At 39.5% G+C, this 22,851-nt stretch overlaps 2 protein-coding genes across 2 annotated transcripts; one reads left to right on the top strand and one right to left on the bottom strand.

Moving 5' to 3' along the window:
- Positions 1-296: 296 nt before the first annotated feature.
- Positions 297-11,875, bottom strand: stxbp3 (syntaxin binding protein 3). The gene is made up of 19 exons (XM_080031969.1): positions 11,800-11,875; positions 10,565-10,614; positions 10,294-10,375; positions 10,121-10,197; positions 9,933-10,005; positions 9,722-9,822; positions 9,234-9,379; positions 8,698-8,791; positions 8,225-8,349; positions 7,955-8,053; positions 7,742-7,799; positions 7,565-7,630; positions 7,078-7,158; positions 5,478-5,613; positions 4,894-5,000; positions 4,675-4,773; positions 1,994-2,079; positions 1,311-1,459; positions 297-963 (listed from the first exon to the last, which is right to left on the bottom strand). Exons 1-19 carry the CDS (start codon positions 11,846-11,848, stop codon positions 860-862), a joined length of 1,782 nt encoding a protein of 593 aa, XP_079888095.1. The 5' UTR covers positions 11,849-11,875; the 3' UTR covers positions 297-859.
- A 1,119-nt stretch (positions 11,876-12,994) lies between these two features.
- Positions 12,995-22,267, top strand: LOC307253969 (fibronectin type III domain-containing protein 7-like; the record flags this gene model as incomplete). The annotated part of the gene is made up of 15 exons (XM_080032192.1): positions 12,995-13,048; positions 13,186-13,198; positions 13,362-13,619; positions 14,187-14,447; positions 14,949-15,005; positions 15,445-15,708; positions 16,710-16,973; positions 17,657-17,914; positions 18,056-18,313; positions 18,864-19,118; positions 19,766-20,020; positions 20,876-21,136; positions 21,379-21,414; positions 21,584-21,621; positions 22,183-22,267. The coding sequence occupies 14 exons, from the start codon at positions 12,995-12,997 to the stop codon at positions 21,613-21,615; spliced, it is 2,526 nt and encodes an 841-aa protein (XP_079888318.1). The 3' UTR covers positions 21,616-21,621; positions 22,183-22,267.
- Between the last annotated feature and the right edge of the window lie 584 nt (positions 22,268-22,851).

The following is a 22,851-nucleotide window of genomic DNA, read 5'->3' as shown; positions in this document are numbered from 1 at the left end:
GACAGGACAAAGCCTCCCTACCACTTAAAGATTTAACACCCCTCTCATGTTTTCTTTACAAAAGAGAACACAGGAAACACTTTTGCACACTTACCTGTACTGTTTAGTCTTGACTAAGAGGTGGACACATTTTTAAAACCATGTAACTAGAGCATGAAGCCTTTTCGGAAAAGCCCCTCATCTGTACTTTGATAGATTTTTGATATTAATTTTTCCAATACAATATTTTACAACATTTTCACAATGTTATGCTGTCCATTCACTACAACTGTAACTCGGACGAGACTTGAACCACTTCATTCATTTATTAGTCAGTTGTTCAATTCGAGAAAAACGTAAAATACTCTAGGTTAAAAACACTCTTCCAAATTATATTAAGCGTTGACAAACAGTAGTGTGTGAAAAAGTCAGAATTACATAGCTGGGACTCAGTGCTTACATACAGTATATACATTTCCTTTTTCACGTCTTTACACCACCATTCTGTCTCTGAAAAGATTCTCAGAGATCTTTCAACATATAACAATACCTGATTTTCTTTTATAGACAAAGGCAAACACAGATGGGCAGCAAATAGGCAGGTTAGACTTAAAATGCTTAAATTTTTACTATGATGTTCATCAAATGACTGTTATCAAACTTTAAATGCTATAAGTAGGAAAATTCCCAGATGTGTTTTTGTTCTTTAATATAAAAAATCTGCTTCCGGAAAAGAGGTGAAAAGAGTATTAAAACATTTAGATAAGTATAAGGTAAATTCCCTTCAGTCTTCCTTTGAGGGAGTTGAGTTGAGTGCACTGTGCAGAGTGATTTGAAATAAAGCGAGGCAGGGGAGGTTTGTTAGGGGTGCAGGTCCCCCTCAGGCGTTGCTCCTTTCCTCTATTGTAAACATCTCCATGGGGCCTTTGCTCAGAGCCTTGATGTCGTCCAGGAGACTGGTCGGGGTCAGAATGTGAGAAGACCCTGAGAACAAAGCATAAATAACCATTGAGATCAATATTGTAGCATAACACACATTTTCAAAATGATTAGTGGCTCTATTAGGTTGTTTAAAACACCCTTGAAATAATAAAGTGTGAGTTTCCAGGAAAAGTACACAATTAAGCAAACTAAATTGAAATTTAGAAAAACTGTCAAATCTGTCTTTAGTTCATTTTGATGGCCACAACTCACCAACTGGCTTTAATAAGAACTACCAGTGAGTACAAACACCTCAAGAAAATGGAAAGTGAAGTGAAGATGACTGATTTATTCAATACATGTTCAGAGAAAGAGGTTGATTTTAGCTGTAACCTTGTTAGAATGCTCACCTATGATGACCTCGCAGGATTTAACTGCCTGCGTGACCTCGTAGGCACAGCGCATCTCAGAGAAGCTGATTCCTCCAAGAACAAAGATGATGAGACGAGACCCAGTCCGACGGTCGTCCTGAGTACTGGATTTGTTCTTCTGACGGGCACTGCGGAGCACAGGAGGGACAACAGAAATGTTATATGATGAACCATAACAGAGAAAATGAAAGCTGCATGTTCACAGTGAGGAAAGATTGAAACAGTGAAATTAACATCCTGGTGCAAAACACACGGAGAGGATGATGGATAGATACTCCGAACTAACTCTCAATTCCAAGTATTTGCATTTGTTGTAATAACAGACCAGACAATTCAATGGCTGCTGTGACACTTTGGAGCTGAATGTAATAGCACAAATCACCACTGGAGGGCGCTAACTTTTCACCCTATACACACCTTCTGTGTAAAATATACACTTAAGTGAAACTTTTGAGTATTTGACAGTATAAAGAAACATATATTTTTGTAGAGTTTCAACTTGCAGAACATAATTCATAACTGGTCAAATGTATTTTTTTTTTTGCTTTTGACATTAAATATGTAAAGATCAACCTATAAAAAAAAGCCTCATCAGATTCTCTAGCAGAATTTCCGGTAGATATTTTCCCAGTTCTAGTGTGAATCACAAAAAGCTACTATACCTGACGGCCCCGGAGCCATTCCAGGCAGCAGGACACTCAGACTGGTGCGGCCACTCCTTGGTGTCCAGTTTGTTCTCAACGGCATCCTGAAAAAAATACATTTTAAAAGGTTTTAAAGGCTACATCAACAGTTTGAGTTGAACAGCTCAGTCGTCACCTACCTAACTATTATTAGAACAGGTTTCCAACATTGGTTTTGGTTTTTCAGTGGCGCTGTTGCGTTTCTCTTTACATTTGGAACACGTTTGACTTTTCACTTTAATGACTTTATTGAATTAAAACAAACACTGTCAAATTACTTAAAATAGTAGAAGACCCGGCTGTGGACAACAACTAAATTCCAAACATTTAATCATTGACCTATGGAGAGAAAGCCTATCACTACATGGGCATTTTCTGCTGCCGACTGCAACAAGTAGCAGGGGATGTCAAAACGCTTCTTATGATAGAGAAACAACTTGATTTTGTGCTGTAACTAGGGCTGTCAAATTAACACGTTAATTTCGATTAATTAATCACAGAAAAATTAACGCGATTAAAAAAATTAACGCAGATTAATCGCACTTCTATAATGCCCTTTGACCCGGTGCAAAAGTGGTGCGTAGCTGCACCGAGCTGCACCGAGCTGCACCTGAAGCAGACACAGCCCGCGCGGGTGAAAGGGAGAAAAGTAAAGAGAGAAGCAGGGGGCCGAGGGCTCTATAGACGGTTTAATAAGCATGAAGGTAGGAAGACATCTTACTTTATTCTCCGCAGCCAGTGTCTGTGCATTATTGATTTAGTGGGTGCAACAATGTAGGCTAGGTTCAAAACAGTATCTCTCAATCTTTCTCCCCGTGTCTCAATTTTGTTTGCTAGCTGTCTCGTCGTCCGCGTAAACGTGTGTGTGTGTGTGTGTGTGTGTCTGTCTGTCTGTGTGCGTGCGTGCGTGCGTGTGTGTGTGTGTGTGCGTGTCTCTCAATATTTTTGCCTATGAGTACTGTCTATGGCAGTGCAGTGCTGTCTGTTGTGGAGACAGAAGTTACGAGAGACGGAGAGGGAGAGTGAGAGAGAGAGCGAGAGAGAGAGACTAGCAGGCTATACAGTTGTTTATAAACAGGTATAAAAGTGTCATAAAAGTATGCGATTAATTTAGATTAATTAATCACAGAGCCTGTAATTAATTAGATTAATTTTTTTAATCGCTTGACAGCCCTAGCTGTAACACATCAAAAAAGAACAGTCTTCACCACAGCTTACAGGAAACCAGGTGCTCCAGTGCAAGTGCTCAGAAATGGGTCTTAAGATAAAGCAAGAACAGGAAAGTAAAAGTGAAAATAATGAGGACACAAAATAACTTTGGTGCACCGCAGACTTTAAGTTTTTGCTGATAATCTCTACTTCCTCTGTAGCTAAGAATCTCTTCTTGCATGTTCAACAGGCACCATTCAGTACCAACATGTGAAAGTGCAGTTTTTGGAATTACAGAACTGAAATCCAGTCTTTGGTTGGTATTTTGGAAATAACCTTATTTTATGACCAAAGGGAACAAGAGTAACTTTTCGTCTTAGTTCCTACATTTATTTCTTAGAATAGCATTAGCAATAGCATAAGTTTAAATGTAAAAGCCTCAGAACCAATTTATTATTTCTTCCATGTTTTAAGGTTGATATCTCAAGTAACTAGTTAAACCAGACTAGAATAAACAGCCACAAGCAAATTTGATCGCAATTCTGCATCTCTTTTTACAGTAGACTATTTTTTTTACAAGGAAGCAGCTTGCGGTGACATCCTACCCCTGTTCTAACCTAACACCTCTCATATGGAACACGTTAAACATTCAATAAATGCATTTGAGCATCAGAAAAGAGGAATAAAGACTGAAGGATAATCCCCATGGATCCACAAACAGGTGGTGTGTTATTTAGCTTAAAGATGTTCAGATAACGTCTCTACGATGAAGCATCACAGAACAATACAAACACATATGTGACACTGTCTATCAGATGACCTAAATCTACCAACCTGCTTTTGTTTTGCTCTCAGTTTTTTGTTCTTCTCACACATGTATTGTTCAGGTGTAGCATATTGACCTACATCATGCTAAATGTCGAGATTTGTAAGATATGCCATAAACTATTTTATCTGTTCTCCCTACCCCAGATCCCATCCAAACCTATTTTAAAAGCACTGCTACCTAGCTGCACCCAATTCCTTCACTGTGGAATTATGCTACATGATTCAATGGGGGTGGTAGGATGGCCTAGAGGAAAAAGGTGGCCGACCAGTAACCATGAGGTCGCTGGTTCGATCCCCGGCACCGGACAGGAGGGTGTTAGTTGTAAAACTAGCAGAGGCTGGTATTGCGTCTACGGTGCCCACCATCTCTACCATTGTGTCCTTGAGCAAGACACTTAACCCCAAAACTGCTCCAGGGGCGCTGTACTGCGGCTGACCCTGCGCTCTGACCCCCTCCGAAGTGTGGTAACTTGAGAGGGGATATGCGAAAAGACGAATTTCAATGTGCCTCGTGTACAACTGACAAATAAAGATAACTTAATATGGTATGGAAGAGAAAATAAATAAAAATGGATCCGGATAGAGTTTGTAATTGGTAAAAGCAAAAGGTGTAAATACTATGAGATCATGCAGAAATGAATGCTGTTAATAGAATGCATTACACATTATACATATGAACTGACCTCCATCACATCTTTAATGACAGGAGTCCATCTGGAGAGGTTGTACGTCTCCTCCTGGGAACGATCCCGTCTGGTTGGTTTGCGAGAGAAGAAACTCGGCTAAAAAAACAAAAGAACAAGAAACATTATTATTAAGCAGGATTGATTGAAAAATTATAGCATAACTGAATAGAGTGATCCCTGGCAATCTATTCCTCTTTTTTCCTCTTCTCCACATACCGATGTGATGATAGGGACCCCCAGTTCTTTCCAGTTCAGGATAAACTCTCGTTGGTCCTCTATCTTTACGTGCTGGATGAGTTTGCTTAAGTTCTCGTCTGTTGTTCCTGTTTACACAAACACACAACCACACACACCAAACAAATCAATGTGACAATCTGACAGTTGTTTATTAGGGAAACATCCCACTAGTCAAATTAGGGTCTTGGTGAACTAGGAAGGTTTTAGGTCCATTTGATGGTATTTTTGGAGAGAATGATCTATTATTCTTAACTGGAAAACGATATCCACATCACCACTGTATTCACACGTGTGGTATATTTGTGTAATGTGGTCTTTTAAATACTGGAAGACATTCATTCAAGTTGACTTAACTAATAGATTGGAAAATACCCAACAATTTATATCTTTGCTGACTGATTTCCATTGCTTTATATACTGTTCTTTAAATGTTTCTTGGTCACTTTCACAGCCTGGATGCTAAAAAGTTCACCGGAAATAAAGGGCTGGAAAGAAACGACCTTACAAAATGCTAATGGACCAACAGACAGTGAAAGGACTTGGCAGGAGGGGGAGTGGTGTACCATTGAGGCTGAAGATGTACAGCAGCACAGCCCGGATCTTGTCGTGCGTGCTGTATGGGTGGAGCAGCACAGGCAGGAGGGTCCTCATGGGATCCTTCACCTTCATCCCTTCCACGTCAGACCCCACTGCAAGGTCCTACACACACAGACAAACATTTTAATCTTACGTTTAGGCTGAGGATATTATGAATGTTTGAATGTTTTTTTAAATATGTATTTATAAAGCTCCAAATATTTAAAACTGTACTATCTAAGACTTGAAATGTATTACAAGCGAGAAAAAACACGCTTTGGATAGCTATTCGGTTAATTATTTAGACATGGCAAATCAGTCAATAAAGAGACCACCAATATGTACTGTATAATACCCAGTGTTGGGAATAACGCCGTTTAAAATAACGGCGTTAGGTAACGCCGTTCTTTTTTCAGTAACGGGGTAATCTAACTAATTACCTTTTCCGTCGTTACAACGCCATTATCGTTACTGAACGTTAAATGCGGTGCGTTACTATGAATTGATTGAATAAACTGTGTAGGCCTAATCCGAACGCACCCCTGGCTCCATACTACACAAACTGCTAGTGAGGAGACCGGTGTGTTTTAAGTTGTGTTTTATTCAGTGTGGATGACATTATAACTGTCAGTTAGCGCCGTCACGTCAGTCAGCCGGAGCGCCTGTTTAGTGAAGTTTCTTTTTCTTTCTCTCTCTGTTGTGTGAGCATGCACGTTGCCGCAGTAACCACCTATCAATCCACGGTTGAAACGTGCTCTCCCTGAGTTTGTTTGCATCGCCCTTGTGAGTAAGTGCATGGAGTTTCCCGATCTCTATAAATTATAATTTATGCACGTTATTAAACGGCCGCGATTCGCCGGTTGCAACAGCTGTTTAGCGTGTCATCACGAGCCGAATATTGCTATTGTTCTTTTCCTGGGATCTGTATGCTGCTGTGCATGTTAAAGAAGGAAATAAACATAGGATAAATCCTTACTCCTCCTCTCATCGTCTCATGCTTCATAGTCTGACGTTTTTGGTCTTAAGTGGTGTTTTAGCCGACACCCCTGAAGTGAATCCAGTGATATAGCAGATCAGCACGGTACATTCAGCAGTTTCCTCTACTACTTTTGTTGCGAACAAAATACTTGAAGTGCAGGATAAACCTCTTGCTGTCTGTTGATGTGCAAAAATTTTGACAATTTTTTTTTTACAGTAGGCTAACGCAAATAGTTACTTTCCCTGGTAACTAGTTACTTCTATTATAAAGTAATTCAGTTATTAACTCAGTTACTTTTTGGAACAAGTAGTGAGTAACTATAACTAATTACTTTTTCAAAGTAACGTTCCCAACACTGATAACCATAGTTACTTAGTAATAAACTTAGTATAAAGATTTAATGACTAGAAACTAACCCAGTACATCTAATATACTTGTTTTGAGACTATTTTTAGGACAGAAGTCAGTGTTGCTCAAGGCACCTCCATAAGGGAGAATGTGTGTGGTCAAGAGGCAAATGTGACTCACTAAACCACGCCCACTCTTTCAGTAGGGTTGAATGGTAGAAATGTTTCGCTCCACCAACACACATGAGGTATCAGACTAACCTGCTCAGCTTTGCAGAGTTTCTCCACGTTGTTTTGAAAGTGTTTCATGCATTCCTCAGCCAACTGCAGATGAACAGTTTTCTAGAATTCAGACAGAGAGAAATATAAATGACTATATGAACAGAACAACGTATAATTATTGTTGCTGGGGTATTCAAATGATTTCATTTAATGTTATACAAAGAGGTTATACATAGAAGGCCAGTAATGATGCTTTTCTATTCTGTTTCGCTGATGAAAACATGTAGTCAAACCCACATGACATACCAGCCTTTGGAGGCACCACACCCAACCACAACATAATGATCACGTAGTTCTATAGTTATTTGTAGGAAGATTTGTCCTTAAACCAGCGACATGACAGATGCCAAATGTGGATGTTAGGAAAGGCCCATTTTTCCCCAAAGGGTGTGGAAAATACCAAGTTGAATAGATAACTTTATTAGATTAGAGCTACCACTACATAAGCAATTTAATTATGTCATACCTCAGTCAGCTGTTTACGGAATGCAGGCATCTTCTTCATCATTTGGGCCAAATTGCTAATAGTGACCTGAAAAAAAAGAAAAAAATAAAATAAAAATTGCCCAATATATCAATTTTAAAATATGAAATGAACAGCTCAAGAGAAGGGAGCGCATAAGTAGAAACCACAGCAGTGTACCTTCCCATCTGGCTGTTTCTTGTTAGCAGATATTTCCTTCAACATCTTGGGGATTTGTCTAATGTAAGAAGAAATACATAGAGGCAGTTAGTTAGGGTTGAGGTGAGAAGCACAGGAATAGGACACAAAATTACTTGTTATTAATGCCTGTAGAAATAAAGGTGAAATAAATAAAATAAATAAACTTCCACCCTTCAGATGTCGCACACTTACACTGTGACATCAGCGATGTGGTTGTGCCTCAGCTTAACCCAGAGCATGTCCTCTTCATTCAGCAGGGCCTGCTTCTCAGAGCCGTCTTTAGACTTGTATCTGTTTGCAAAAAAACAAACACAAATAATTGGTTTCAGATTAAAATGAATTGTCTAAATTCTACAAAAATATATTTATATAGCTTGTCTGCCATATGAGCATTTCAATATGGTGCATTATGCATATTATGTATGTGTGAATACAGTGAGATGGAGGAAAATCTTCTATTACTTATAGGTGTCATTCTGGACATCAATGAGGTCGTAAGCCATGGCTTGGTAGGTCAGCTCATGCAGAATGGGGCTGACGGGGTCAAAACCTCTCTCCACTATCAGCAGCTGGGCCTGGGTCTTTCCCTTGTGATGGCAGGAAAATACACATATAAAAACAATAAATATAACACATCATTTATTTAAAAAAAACTGTGGATACTGTTCAACTTTATCATCTGGCCTTTATATCACTTTCTTTGACTCCGTTTTACTGCTACTCAGCAACCATTGCAAACTATTCAGATTTCTGGTAAAGGTTAAGGTCTACATTAGTCTGCTTAAGGCAAAGAAGGTGTTTTTTTCTGTTATATGATTCCTTGTGCTGAGTTGTCAGTGGATAAATAAAGCTGTGTTTTCAGGTTCCCGTTTACTCCCTGGGCTACGATCCTGTTTATTCTATCAACATTCTTTGTGCGGCTGGCTTTGTCTCACCTTTTTCTTGCCGCTGTCATCCATCTCGTAGTGTCTGGCCAGCTTGTTGTCCACCAGCTCTGCTAGGGTCTTGGCGTTCTCCATGTTGCTGTCTCTAGTTATAATTTAAAATGTTTTGAATGAGTCATTAAAGTCACTGTAATACACATCAAATTGCACTGGAAATCAGGGTAAGTTAATAGAGAAGATAGGACTAAGCCATTCCCAGTCAAGTTTTTTTTGACAAAAGTTCTAAATGTTGTATTGTCTGAATGTTGCTTGTGCAAAACAAATATCATACTTAATCTAAGAAAACATGAGGCTAACACTGCTCGTGTTTGGATTTACATAAATAAAAATATATATATAAGGGGTGTTCTACACTAGCACAGTGAGGAGGCATTTTGCAACTGTAAAAGCTTTGTCTTTTCTGCCCCGGTTAGGTAACATATTTTATTGTCTCAGTTCCAAGCTTTTTCTCATAAAAGGTCTCACTCTCCTTGGGGGGGCTGCTGAGGTGTGTTATAGGCTGAGAAACCAAATCTTCTGTGGCTTACTTCTTGTATCTGACCCCTGGGTATTCCTCCAACGTGGCACAGAGCGTGACAAGCTGGTCTGAAAGTGTCTCCAGTGTCTTCTTTTTGTCCTGACTGTTTGGACTGTAGATGCTTCGGAAAGCCCCCGGATTATCACACGTGAACACCTGAAACGTTATATATAATATAATACACAGTGAGCAAAAGTCTTAGTGAGCAATATGCACATGAAATCATCTAATAAAGCAGCATGTGGATCTTTTATTTTTATATTTCTGAATGTCAACAAATGTTTTCACTTATTACATTATAGTTTAAACACCAGCCAACGCCCCTTTAAGATTGAATCATCAGACTGTACTGTAAATCTGTTCCTCCCAGTAACAACATCACACTGAACAGACTCAAACAAGTAAAATTTGCCTACGTTTCAAGTTAGTCTGGATTTTGCAAAAGGGGAAATGGAGCATTACAAAAGAACGTAAAAAACACTGCCTTCAACCACTTACCTGAGCCTCTTGAGGCATGAAGTTCATGTTTATTTCCTTACAGACTCGGATGTACTTTGCGCAGTGCTGCTTCATATTGTTGAACAGTTCATCGGGACAATCTGTGTGATCAAACAGCTTTCAGTTTTATGTTGACCATTCATCGTATTGGATAAAAATGTGTGATTTTGCTACTGTCGTCGATTAAAGTAGTGATTGTTCATTTACTTACAGTCAGTGAAATAAACATATGCAGCTTTATATTTGGGCTTGTTCTTGAAGTCAGCAATAAAGGCCTCCACACACTGAAAGGACATAACATTTAATGTCAAAAAAGAGATTGGCAGAACACAGATATTTTTTTTTTTAAGAAATAAAAACTTAAACCCCAATGATCATTGCAGATTTCTAAAGACAAACCTTAGCGGTTGGTGACATGAAGTATATGGCCTTCATTTCCAGAACAGGCTCTCTGCTTTTGAACAGGTCCTCCACGACTGAAGACACACCACATTTATTGTTAACAGAGTAGCTGCAGACTTATACCAACAGGCATCAGTTAAATTGGTCCATTATCAGTATATATAACCTACTTGTTATTTTCTCTGACATCAGATCGGACATTTTGCAGCATGATGACAGAAGCTTGGTGGTGAATGGGTCTAGAATCAATATCTGTGAAGAAGAAAAATCAGCAGTGGTCAGTATTATTATATATCATACTGTATGTTGCTAGGTTGTGCAGCCCACATTAAAAACAGTAGCACAGCCAAAATACTAAATGATATAATGAGAAAGACTGCCTTTATTGTGAAGGTTGCCAGTACAATCTTAGGACTAAGTACATTGAGGAGATTGTCCTACCTTCCATACTTCTGATGATCTGCAGTCTGCTATGATTGTATCTTTTATTCCTGGAGGACACACAGAATGTGACTTCATGAAAAACAACAGTGACTAATAAAAAATAAAAAAAACATGTCAGTTCAGAATTACACCTTTTGAGCTGCACCGTTTATCCAATCTACTTCACACTTAGCAGGTGAATTGGTCAGGACCCATAGGAGTGCATTGTCTAGAGACTCTCTAGAGTGAAGTTGTTTTGGATCAGCAGTTTTGTAGAAAACTGCAAAAAGCCGGTCATGCCAACCGGACTTTGTTGCGTGTATATACGCGCAATTACGGTACTGAGTGGAGCGGCCAAAATGGTACCGTAACAGCACTTAAAGACGCGCAGCAAAATCATAAACTGTATTGGCAGGTCATATACGGGCATTGCATTAGTGTTTTTAAATGAGCCACTAAGAGTTTGAGATATAACTGTGTGCAGATTGACAAATAAAGTTACTTGGATTAACAAAAAACTGTCTCCTCACTATTGTAGGTAGCCTAATAACGGATACACTTGACTAAAACTAACGCAGTCTACAACTACCCGGCTACCTAACAACTTGCAATGCAGAAAGCTCATTTCCATGTTCATTTATGTTTAAACTGTTTATGAAATATGTTGACTCAGTTATTTATGTTCAGTTTTTAAGACTATCATTCGTCGTGTTACATTTGATCAATACCTCAACGTCAACAGAACTGAATATCATAACTTTCATCACAGTTCTTCTTATATTGGACTTGCATCAGATTTGGCAACATGTTGCATTACCCATTAACCCAAAATAACTGAGTGCAACGTTATATTTTCTTTAATTTAACCCCAACCAGACATCTCTGCGACATCTTCACCATGACCTAACAACGCCAACTACGGAGGGCAGAGCTACAGGAAACACCGATAGGAGGGGAAGCAGACTGCGACTCAAGACATGTTTGGAAAAGTTGACGTTATGTTTGTGTCAGTTTGTGAGGTTAGCGGAACTCATTTCGCCCGATACTATGTAAACATTATTCTGCAGAATATGAGGTGGGGCTCCAGGCGATAGAAAGTTATGACAGACAAACAAACAAACAGCACAGCAAGCGTTGACCCAAGACGTGCAGCCTTTTGTTATATTTCGCAGCAAAAACACCACGGAGTAAGTAGCCATTTTAAGTAATGAAAACCTCATGGAAGTGTCAAGCTGTTTTAAATGTGAACTTACTTTTCCAAACTATTCTTCTCAGCCCGTGATCTGAGCCCGCTGCTGCCATCTTGTTTTTTTTTCTCTCTCTGCGCCTCTTCCTGTCCCGTGTCCCCGCACTCTGACGTCAACTGCGTCAACAAGTGTGCGTCGGAGCGCTGTTGTAGTTTTTTATAACCACAGGACAACATTGGCATGTTCATGATTTGTTTGTTTACAATTCTGACTATCTATCTATCTATCTATCTATCTATCTATCTATCTATCTATCTATCTATCTATCTATCTATCTATCTATCTATCTATCTATCTATCTATCTATCTATCTATCTATCTATCTATCTATCTATCTATCTATCTATCTATCTATCTATCTATCTATCTATCTATCTATCTATCTATCTATCTATCTATCTATCTATCTATCTATCTATCTATCTATCTATCTATCTATCTATCTATCTATCTATCTATCTATCTACAGTAGGCTATCTATCCAGAGATCCATCCATCCATTCATCCAGCCATCCATCCAGCCATAACAGAACATATAGATTTCAGACTTTTTAAGAGAAATTAGTTTACTTTATCATCATTTTGTGATATAAAGCCAAGCATCATAAGTTAAACTTCTGAATAGAATAATGAGTCAAACTGATGAAATATTAAGTCATACCTGTGATAATCTGAGTTAGACATACCAGCAAACTCATAATGTTAATTTAGTAGTCCTATTTTAGTAGGTAAAGTCAGAATTGTTTGACCTAGTTTTTTTAATTTTTACCTACAAAACATGTCATCAGTTTTTTAGTTTTTTAGAAAATGCATGTATACATTTCTCACCTCAATATAAAAGGGAGTGATTTGAGGCCTCTAGCTTGGGGAATCTAATTCCATTGCTCCTGCATGACACATTTTGTGGTGTCAGAACTACATCCTTAAATATAGGATGTCATGCCTTTAGCTACGGAGGGGTTTACTATGCTACCCAACCTGCACATACCCTAAGGTGCATCTCTCTGCTTCGCTTTGACTGGACACCTGGCTCCAGTGGGAGGGGTCGGATGCAGTTATTTCAACCCGTACACAGTCACCAGATATGTCAAAGAAAAGGTTAAACAGTTAAGAGTGAAGCTTTTTTAGACAAATCTATCAGAAGCAGCAAAGTGTGAGAACAGTGAAAGGAGTGTTTATTTTTCAGAGACAAAGGTGAAGAATGGGTGCTATGAAGTGGCTGGTGATTTTTGTCTTGCTGGGTGTTTGCTCACAGGTAGGCCTATAGTAACATTATACAACATGTATTATAATAGATAGCTTATTTACAAAATGTGAACATAGTTAACTCATAACTTGGTTCTGTATTCAGTTAAACTATTATTAATAATGTGTTTTTATCTGAATTTGTAGGCTGCCGCACAAGGTACGTTATATTCTCTTTTATCAAACATTCCACTGTGGAAATGCTGAAAATCAAAATGCACAAAGACTTGATAATAGTATCCATTTATGTGTACAAGAATCCATTTCTGAGGGTGATAAGCAAGCTCTTTAATGATCCCCATTAATTCCATCTTTCTCATCAGATATAACAGTAACGGTGTTCGCATCAACATCCAAGACTGTGCTCGTCAAATGGACCAGGTTCCCCGGAGCCACCTCGTACAAGCTCACCGCTGCCCTCCAAAGCTCACCAAATGATCCCGTTGCTTTTGCCACCTTCGGACCAAACACAGTGTTGGGCTCCATCTCTCTGTCCCAGACCGGCATTCATGTCTTCAAGGTTGAAGCTCTAGGTGCTACAGAAGAAACACTGAGCAATTCGACTGTAGAGTCACCCACAGGTGAAGTGCTCTTCTGTTCATACTTGTACTGTTAAGGCATCAAATAACAATGTTTAGTGTATTGTGGTTGTTCAATTTTCCATTTAAAAACAGGCTGATTTACAGTGCAGTTTGTATGATGCCATTGCCAAATGCAGTCACACAAATGCACTGCCAACATAGAAAACAGTCGTAATAAATAAAATAGGAGATCCTGTATCATAACTAATATTACGATGTAAATGTAAACACCTGAATGTTACTTTGATGATGGGGAGTTGACAATGTATACCAAGCAGGGGACGACAGAAGAGTAACTGTTAGTCCCCTTTAATTTAGATGAGAATATCTTAAGAGGAACTGTCTTTTATTGTTACATTCAGGGTGTGGTTTTCTCCAGGGAGATGGACTTAATCTCTGAACAGTGTAGGTGTAAATGTGGATTCCACGGGCAACTATTGCTGAGAAGGCCACACCTCACACCTGACATCTCACTACCAAATCATTCCTACTATAGGTCAAATTGTACGTTATGTGTGTTTTTCTTGGATGCTGTGTCTGATCGGAACTGACTGTGACTGATTTTAGCACCTGAGGCGATGGATCCCTTCCAGGAAGTGAACGTTGAGGATAGCACGTCCCTTAGTGTGAAGTTCAACTTGAAGACCGGGGCCACAAAATATATCATACGAGTTCAGAACGCCGACGGCTTCTACAGAGAAGACATGGTGTCCTCATCCCCCGCTGAGATCAAGTCCCTCACACCGTACACTGAATACACCCTCAGTATCCTGGCTGCCAACGCAGTGGGCCTCGGCCAGCCGTCTCCTAGTGTGACTGCAAAGACAGGTAAGATAGGGAATTTTTTTTACACTTTCCGATTAAAGATTCAAAGGCTTTATTTGTCACATGCTCATACAGTATGTGCAGTGAAATATTAGTGTGGCAGATTCCGTATTACTCTGTTCAAAATCCAAAATATAGAATAGAATAAAATAAAATACAATGGAAGTTTTTAACAGGATATATTATACCTAAGTGAAGTGTTAAAGTTACTGCGAGTATACACTGTACATAAGCAGAAGTTGTGAGGACTTGTGTTTATACTGGCAGTCACTTTAAAACTTTACCTTTCTGATGTAAACAAAACCTCATGAATGAATAGTGGAGAAAAAAACGAGACCCAGGGCCAGGGGCTGGTTTCTGCGTAGAAATGATTCACACATTCACTAAGAAATAACTACTTTTCTCACAAAACCCCTATGCCCTGCAGAGGTCACCTGATCTGCCTCATTGTCCCTCCAAATACATATTCAGTCAAATTCAGTGTTGATGTTTGTGCAAATCCAGGTTTGTCTTACCCAGTGATTACATCAGAGACCCCACAGGGCCTCTCCTGTATCGGCGGTAACTGTACCTGACCCCTCGATGTCAAACACAATGAGTTGACCTCTTCTTGAGAACAGAGCTGTCCCCTCTCACCTGCGCTCCCACCCTGGAGGTTAAATCTGAGACGCACGAGCAAAAGAAAATAATTTTTTTTAAACGTTTTTCCATTATTCATCTCTGGTTTCATTCTCTGAATGCACTTCCACTAACCCTAAAGTAAAATTCTGTGTGTGTTTATTGTGTATTTCACTGAGCTAATAACCAGGTATGCCGATACTATTGGAGGGGAACTTGTAATGCCTTCAACCACAACCCAGCAGAGTTACATACCATTCATCAACAATTCAAACTCTCCATTTTATGGATTAGTTGAGCTTCTTTCTGGCCTGTTCGTAGTGGGCTAGTACAGTCATCTCCAAACATCTCACACACATGTAAACCTTCTTCTCCTCCACAGCGTTGCCGGCTATTACTCAGTTCTACGCCTCGTCTCCCAGCAATGACAGCATCACCGTATCCTGGGAGTCTGTTGCCAACGCTGTCCAATATGTCATAACGATAGAGAATGTTGCTTCATCGGAGAGCATGAAGCACAACTCCTCTGACACCAATTTGACCATGTCCGGTCTGGACGCCGGCTCACTATACCTCATTCAGGGTCGCGCCTGGGACATCGAAGGCCGAGAGGGACAGAGCGATCATTTCCTCACCCAGATAACACGTAAGGAGACACTGGGACACCTCTATTTTAACTGCTGTGTACATCACATCACATACAACTATGAAGTTAGTTTACCGTTAAGTTATTCCAACTCTAGTGTCTTCAGAGGGGATATGCAAAAAGACAAATTTCAATGAAGCCGTGTGTTAATTGACAAATAAAGTAACTTAAGTAACTTAACTTAATTTCACAGTTTAGGGGTTAATGTTTGAAAGAAACATTTATAAACATACAGTATATGAATTTATCACAGATACAAATCTACAGCTTGTCATGTACACCATGATGCAGGCATCTTTTACCTAAACAGGCCAGAGAGAAAAGTAGAAACACTTTGTCAAACAAAGAAGTCACAAAGACACCTAAAGAAGAAGAAAATAAGCTTGTATTTATTTTCCTAATTTTATCATAGAAAGTAGCCTGTGATCTTAAAGGTACCTGACTGAAAGTGCTGAAAATAGTTTAAAAAGCTTTCATTTAAATGATGTAGGTAACGTATACTCCAGTTCAAATAAAAGTTCTGCATTTCAATTTAATCTGAAAGGATTAACTTTGGCGACCTCTAATGTAATTATCAAAATAGACACAGTGGAAGAAGCAATAATTGGTTGAGTCATGTTTAAAAAAGAAAAAGGTTCGACCAGTTACATTACATTCATTTCTTTATTTTTTTACGAAAATGTCAAATTTTTCTCCAAAGACACATGCCTTCATGCCATCAGAGCAAAGATCCTATGAATACATTCTTCATAAAGTAGAAAACAGAAGAATTACATTGCACTCAAGAATAAGAAGTGGACTGTGGAGATAAAAGCACAATATTCTCCTCATGAATGAAGAACCTAACATCGAAATGCTATTTAAACAGAGCACTTGTGACACTACTACTGTGTCTACATTCGGAGAAATATCAAACACTATGTAAAACTCTCCTTGTGTGCCTGTGTGTACCTATGTTTGATGCCTCACTGGGTATGTCTTTATGTTTGCTTTTTTGACAGGACCTGCGACGCCATCTTCTGTAAATATCTCCATGGTGATGGACAATGGTGTGGCCGCACTGTCCGTGTCCTGGGACAAGGATCAGGGAAACTACTCTGGCTCTGTCCAGTACAATGTGGTGAGCGATCAGAACCTCACCTGCAACTCCACACTCACCTCCTGCAGGCTGTCTCCAGTGGGCTGCGGAGAGGTGCACACTGTCCAAGTCACTGTGTCCAACGATGCCGGGCCCAGCTTCCCATCCAGCCATGTTTTTATCAGCTGTGAGTATACAACATATTTGAATCGGGATCTGATCCCTTTAGTTATTTTGGCTCATATTGTGCATGCTGGTTGTTTTGAAGATATAGTTGGAATCAAAAAAGGGTTGATACTGTAGATGATAACAGATAACAGATAGAACAAAAAGGGGGCAACCTGTGCACAGTTTCAGATAGATAGATAGATAGATAGATAGATAGATGGATGGATAGATGGATGGATGGATGGATGGATGGATGGATGGATGGATGGATGGATGGATGGATGGATGGATGGATGGATGGATGGATGGATGGATGGATGGATGGATGGATGGATGGATGGATGGATGGATGGATGGATGGATGGATGGATGGATGGATGGATGGATGGATGGATGGATGGATGGATAGATAGATAGATAGATAGATAGATAGATAGATAGATAGATAGATAGATAGATAGATAGATAGATAGATAGATAGATAGATAGATAGATAGATAGATAGATAGATAGATAGATAGATAGATAGATAGATAGATAGATAGATAGATAGATAGATAGATAGATACCAGATGAAAAGTGTCTTTATTCAAGTGAAAATGATAAAGTACATGAAATAATGAAGAAAAAAAACATTTAACTTAAATTATGCTACCAGAATTATGATATTCCTTTATGATCTAACGCTAACTATCCTGTCAGACCCCTGCCCACCACAGTCGTTGGCTATTGCACGGTCGACAGAAGCAAACTGCACGCTGAGCTGGGACCCGGTGCCTCACGCAGACAGCTACGTGGCCTTCATCAAGAGAGCTGATGGCAGCGAGGAGACCTGCAACACCACCGACCGCAACAACTGCACCTTTAACTGGGAGTGTGGCCGCACATACCTAATGTCTGTGTCCGCCTTCAACCTGGCTGGCAGCAGTCCCAAGGGAAAGATTCTCAATCATACCACCTGTGAGTAACTTTATATTCCGATATTACACACAAGACAATGTAGTATTACACACTGCACCTTTTAAGATTTTGAGTCGTTACGCGACTGATCATATAATGTTTATGTCTTTTTACCTGTGTATCACCTGTGTGTCTTTTCAGTGCCCTGTTGTCCAGAGAGTGTGTCTGTCTCAACGGTAAGCAGTGACACTCTTGGGATCACGTGGGCAGCTTCGCGGGGGGCATTGCTTTATGAGACTCGGGCTGCGGACAGTTCAGAGGTCATACTGTGTAACGACACGGCACCAATGTGCACCCTGTCCGACCTCAGCTGTGACCGCTCCTACAGTGTGGTGGTGATACCCTGCAATGAAATCAGCGGATGCAACCTGGCATGCACAGCTCACACCAAAGACACAGGTAGAAAACTTGTATAAAACCTGTATATATATATATATTATTTATATAATCCAGAAAATAACTAGTAACATTTGTTTCTGAAGTCCTGCTTATCTTTCTCATGCTGTTACATTATAATAAAAACTTTTTTCAAAACAGCAGTAAAATCCTGTTGCTATGACACTGAAACTTCAATATAAAAAAAACACAACAACCTTTGCTTCTGACATGTATGTACTGCGTGTGCACTGAAAAGAAAATGTGGTGTTAATGCACAGCCTGGGCTCTGTAAACGGGTATGTAAACAAAGGTGGCCCACCATATCGACATCAACATCCCCCTTTACAGAGCCTAGGCTGAGTTTTACAGTTTCAATGGATTTTTTTTTTCAGCCAACACAGTTTGGACAGATAGGGGATCGTGTGGAGATATTCACTGATTGTGACAGAAAGTGATTATGACTCCTTTTCAACCTTTGTTCCTCAGACATTTAGGAAGGACCCTCAAAGTCATTGACACATTCACTAAACTCAGTCAACTTTTAATGCCTCCTCTCGTTGGTTGGTATCAGCTCCCTGCACGCCGATGCATCTGGGACTGAGTCAGAAGAACTCCTCCTGCGTCAGTGTCAGCTGGACGGCCAACAACAGGGATGCTACCTACACTGTGAGCGCTACGGGAGAGCAGGGCACACCCTCCTGCACCACCAATGGCAGCAGCTGTGACATCACTGACCTTCCCTGTGGCTCCGCCTACGAGGTCAGCGTCACAGCCACCAGCACTGCCGGCCAAAGTTTACCCAGCTTCTCAGACACTCTGGAAACAGGTGGGCGCTCAAAGGGTTTTGAACTGATTCTTCCAAACCAGCTTCAAAGCTCATTGGCATTACATTTTTGTCAAGTCAATGCGATTTTACAGAAGGGACAACTAACATTCTTCTAAAAAGTTTTTCCCCTTTCTTTTTGATCATCATCCTTGTGGAGTTTGATGCACATTGGTCCAAAATCTCCAATGACCAGTGGTAGAAGAAATATTGTACTTTTTTCCTCTGGAAAAGTTTCATTACAAACATGTAAAAAAGACTGCATTGGATTATCAACTAAATGTGCTTTAAGACACATCTCAAGAATGATCATTTCATTGTACGGAATGAATTTTTTTCAAAGGATACTGCAGTAATTATGCACTCGAAGTTGGCCCACTTGTGAGAGACATATTTGAAAAAGGCATTGAGAATCGTAGCAGCAGAGATAAGAATTCACTTTTAGGACCTAGTACAAGTTAAACTTGAAATAAAGGCTTTTTTGCCCAAGCAGATGAAACGATTTTAAACAACTTCTGCAATAAATCAGGCTGGGTATATTCCGAATACAGATACAAAATACAGATATTCTTTTAGTCATAAACAGGTACTGATGCAGAAAGCTTTATGTTACACCACTAACCATCCACATATATGGTCTACTCTTACAGCACCCTGTTGCCCGGTGAACATAGAGGTGGACCAGATAACTATGGCAACGACAAACGTGTCGTGGTCTCACGCTAAAGGGGCGGATACGTTCACCACTTCTCTGACATCATCGCGTGGCCACGCCCGCTGCCACACCAGAGGCCACTCCTGCCTCATGGGATGCATCACCTGTGGAACCAACTACACCGTAACCATGGAGGCATTCAGCCGAACCGGGCACAGCTCCAACTGCACCTATCAGGGCTTCTCCTCCAGTGAGTGCTGATGTTTTTCTACCAATGACAAAGAAAGGGTTTATTAGAATAGAGTTTTACTTGATAAAACAATAAAAGTCAGTTTTGTCTTTTGAAAGAAGGCGCTGTAAGGGTTTTCACCACACAATGTGTCAAAGTCCTTTTAAGAACTACATCATCAAATGTGTTATGGGGTTAAGATGCCGCGTCGGAGACCTTACACACACTCAATCAAAAAAATTCTGAGTATTCTTATGCCATACTTTAAATATTGCAACACGTATGAAGTATTTCTGTGATTTGTTTAACCATAAGTTACAAGACATTGCAGTGAGGAAAATAAATACATGATTGAGGTCAAATAGAACCAAGGGAATCCATTTGTTAGTTTGTCCACCAGAGGGCACTGACAAGTTGATTTTCCAATTTTAAAATGCCCCAATGAGTTCATATCAATTCTTTAACACACAAATTAAAGGCACACTTATTTTGTTTTTACACATACACACACAGACACACTAGTCTGGTGCTACAAGACCATCGTACTTCATTTCATTTGTACAGAAGACTACTGAAGGGAAAATATAAAATAAATATACAGGCCAACACATTTTGTTGTACAAAGACTAAAATAAAGTGTCACGTTGCAGTTTCTTTCCCCAGATGTGTGCATCATCAGACCACAAAAAATACCTTGTTGCATGGGTGAATGAACGTGGGAATAAACCTGATTCGGATTGTGAACTTTTGAGTCAATAACATCCACAAAAGAGACACATCCCTTCATCAGTCTCTCTCTCTCTCTCTCTCTCTCTCTCTCTCTCTCTCTCTCTCTCTCTCTCTCTCTCTCTCTCTCTCTCTCTTTCTCTCTCTCAGGTGCCTGCTGTCCGTCAGGTGTGAGGCTCTACCAGTCGGCCGGTAACTCTGTGCTTGTTCACTGGCGTGGCTCGGGCGGCGACCACCACTACATCACAGAGATGTCCGGCAGCAGCAACAACTACACCTGCACCGCTCCACCCGGGGAGAGCAGCTGTAATCTCACCAACATCCAGTGTGGAGAAGACTATAGAGTAGTGGTGGCTCCGCTCACACCAGAGGGCGGCCAAGTCCCATTCTGCCCCCAGAGACAGTACAAAGGTATATGACAATGGGTTTATCATTTCTCAGTCATTTCTAAAAAACTTGCCTCTAGGGATTATCTTTTTCCTACTTTTTGTTTGAGATATTAAAATCTTAATCAAACGATTATGCAGTTCTAATGAAAAAGAAAGAAAAAAACTCATTTTACATGATGTTTTATGTAGTAGTTGGTTACATAGTTGATTTGTCACTTTATAGGATAATAAGAGATTCTATCTTTTCTTTTTCTCTTCTCTTAGTCACTTGCTCTGGAGCCGGGAGCAATATTGGAACTGGTGAGTATTTTAATGTCCTGAAATTTGACTCTGCATAAATACTTATCGGGCTGTTTGAAGTTAAAATAACTTAAATCACCCAACTTAAGTACTCACTCGTAAAAAAAATTAAGCACATATTTTAAATGTATGATTTTTTTAATGCCTAATCACCCTTTTCTTTCTCCAGTGATGTACAGAGGGAGGAGAAGTGTGGACTAGCATAAAGTAAGTAAATGTGTTATGTCTGACGTGTGGTGGAAGCTCCAAATAATAATCATAGGGGTCGATTGAAGAGAGAAAAGTATAAGATTGTGTGAAGGTTGTGGATTTAAGTTATTTTCTACTCTTGCAGGAGACAATTAAGAGATTTCAAAGATGAACTTTTATGAAAACAAAAATATTGAGATGAAAACTTTCAAAAAGCAACACAGACTTAACATAAAATATATTTTGGTATCAAGTACAGCAAAGAGTCTCATTTACACAATAGTACACAAGGACAAGAACATATATTTTGTTGTAATAATAAAACCATTCCTTCCATCTTTCAGTGTTTTAAGTAACTATACCTATACCACTTAAATGTGGTAGCCTATTGTAGTCCTTAATATAATAATGTTATGTCTTCCTCTACTTGTCACAGTAAAACACTACTTGCTTTTATTCATAAATCTGACACCACCATATGCTTGGCTTTGCAATAGTAACAGGTAACATTCTTGTGAATGACTTGCAATAAGTATTCAATTCAAATGTGACTGAATCTTTGATGTTTTGTCTTCACAGCCACTTCTCCACAGAATCAACTAACATCTCTGTCTTCTGCATCCTCCTCTTCCCCCTTCATCACCAATAACAACCTGCAATAAAACCATCCTCATATCTAAAGTACAAGAAGAAAAATATACTGTATGTAAACATGCATTTTGGCCATGATACATTTGAGATACCACAATGAATAATGAGAAGTCAATGTTTGAGATATTGTTCAGTGTTTTAAAACTGCCTTTAAAAAAGCATAACCGCGAACTGTGTCCTCAACAATCATGAGCAATCACTTAATTATGACAAAAAAAGGGGAATTGAACAACATGAGTATTTGTATGTGTGCTGCTCAAAATATAGACACATTTTTGTTTTGGCAAAAAGTTTCTCATTATAAAACATTTGATCCACAAAAAAAAAAATGTTATATGATGTACTAAGAACGTTTCGACAGTCTAACTTGAGGAATTGTGAGCCACGAACTACTGGGTTTAAAAGTCAAAAGCGCGATAATAGCAGTGCCCCTAAGACAGACATTTTTAACAATTCAGGAAACATTATATGCCGTCCCTTGCTTTTACGATTATTAATTGGATAATTGACTAAATTAAAATCCGGCCCTAAGTAGGAAGCCTCCTGATTATATGTAGCAGAAATTGATCTGTGCGTCATCATGTGTTACCCTGCCTA

The sequence above is a fragment of the Ammodytes marinus genome (assembly GCF_949987685.1).
Source record: "Ammodytes marinus genome assembly, chromosome: 8".
Classification (NCBI taxonomy): domain Eukaryota; kingdom Metazoa; phylum Chordata; class Actinopteri; order Uranoscopiformes; family Ammodytidae; genus Ammodytes; species Ammodytes marinus.
Note: the sequence above shows the minus strand (reverse complement) of the source record. Positions and strands in the feature narration are given on the sequence as shown.

Bases quoted from the DNA above. Each gene is read 5' to 3' on its own strand.
- stxbp3 (XM_080031969.1), bottom strand. From the start codon at position 11,848: ATGGCAGCAGCGGGCTCAGATCACGGGCTGAGAAGAATAGTTTGGAAA. The intron at 8,054-8,224 runs GTAATAGAAGAT...TTTTGCAAACAG, and splicing joins GTCCAGAATGACACCTATAA to ATACAAGTCTAAAGACGGCT. The intron at 5,614-7,077 runs GTTAGTCTGATA...CTGTGTGTGTAG, and splicing joins AACTCTGCAAAGCTGAGCAG to GACCTTGCAGTGGGGTCTGA.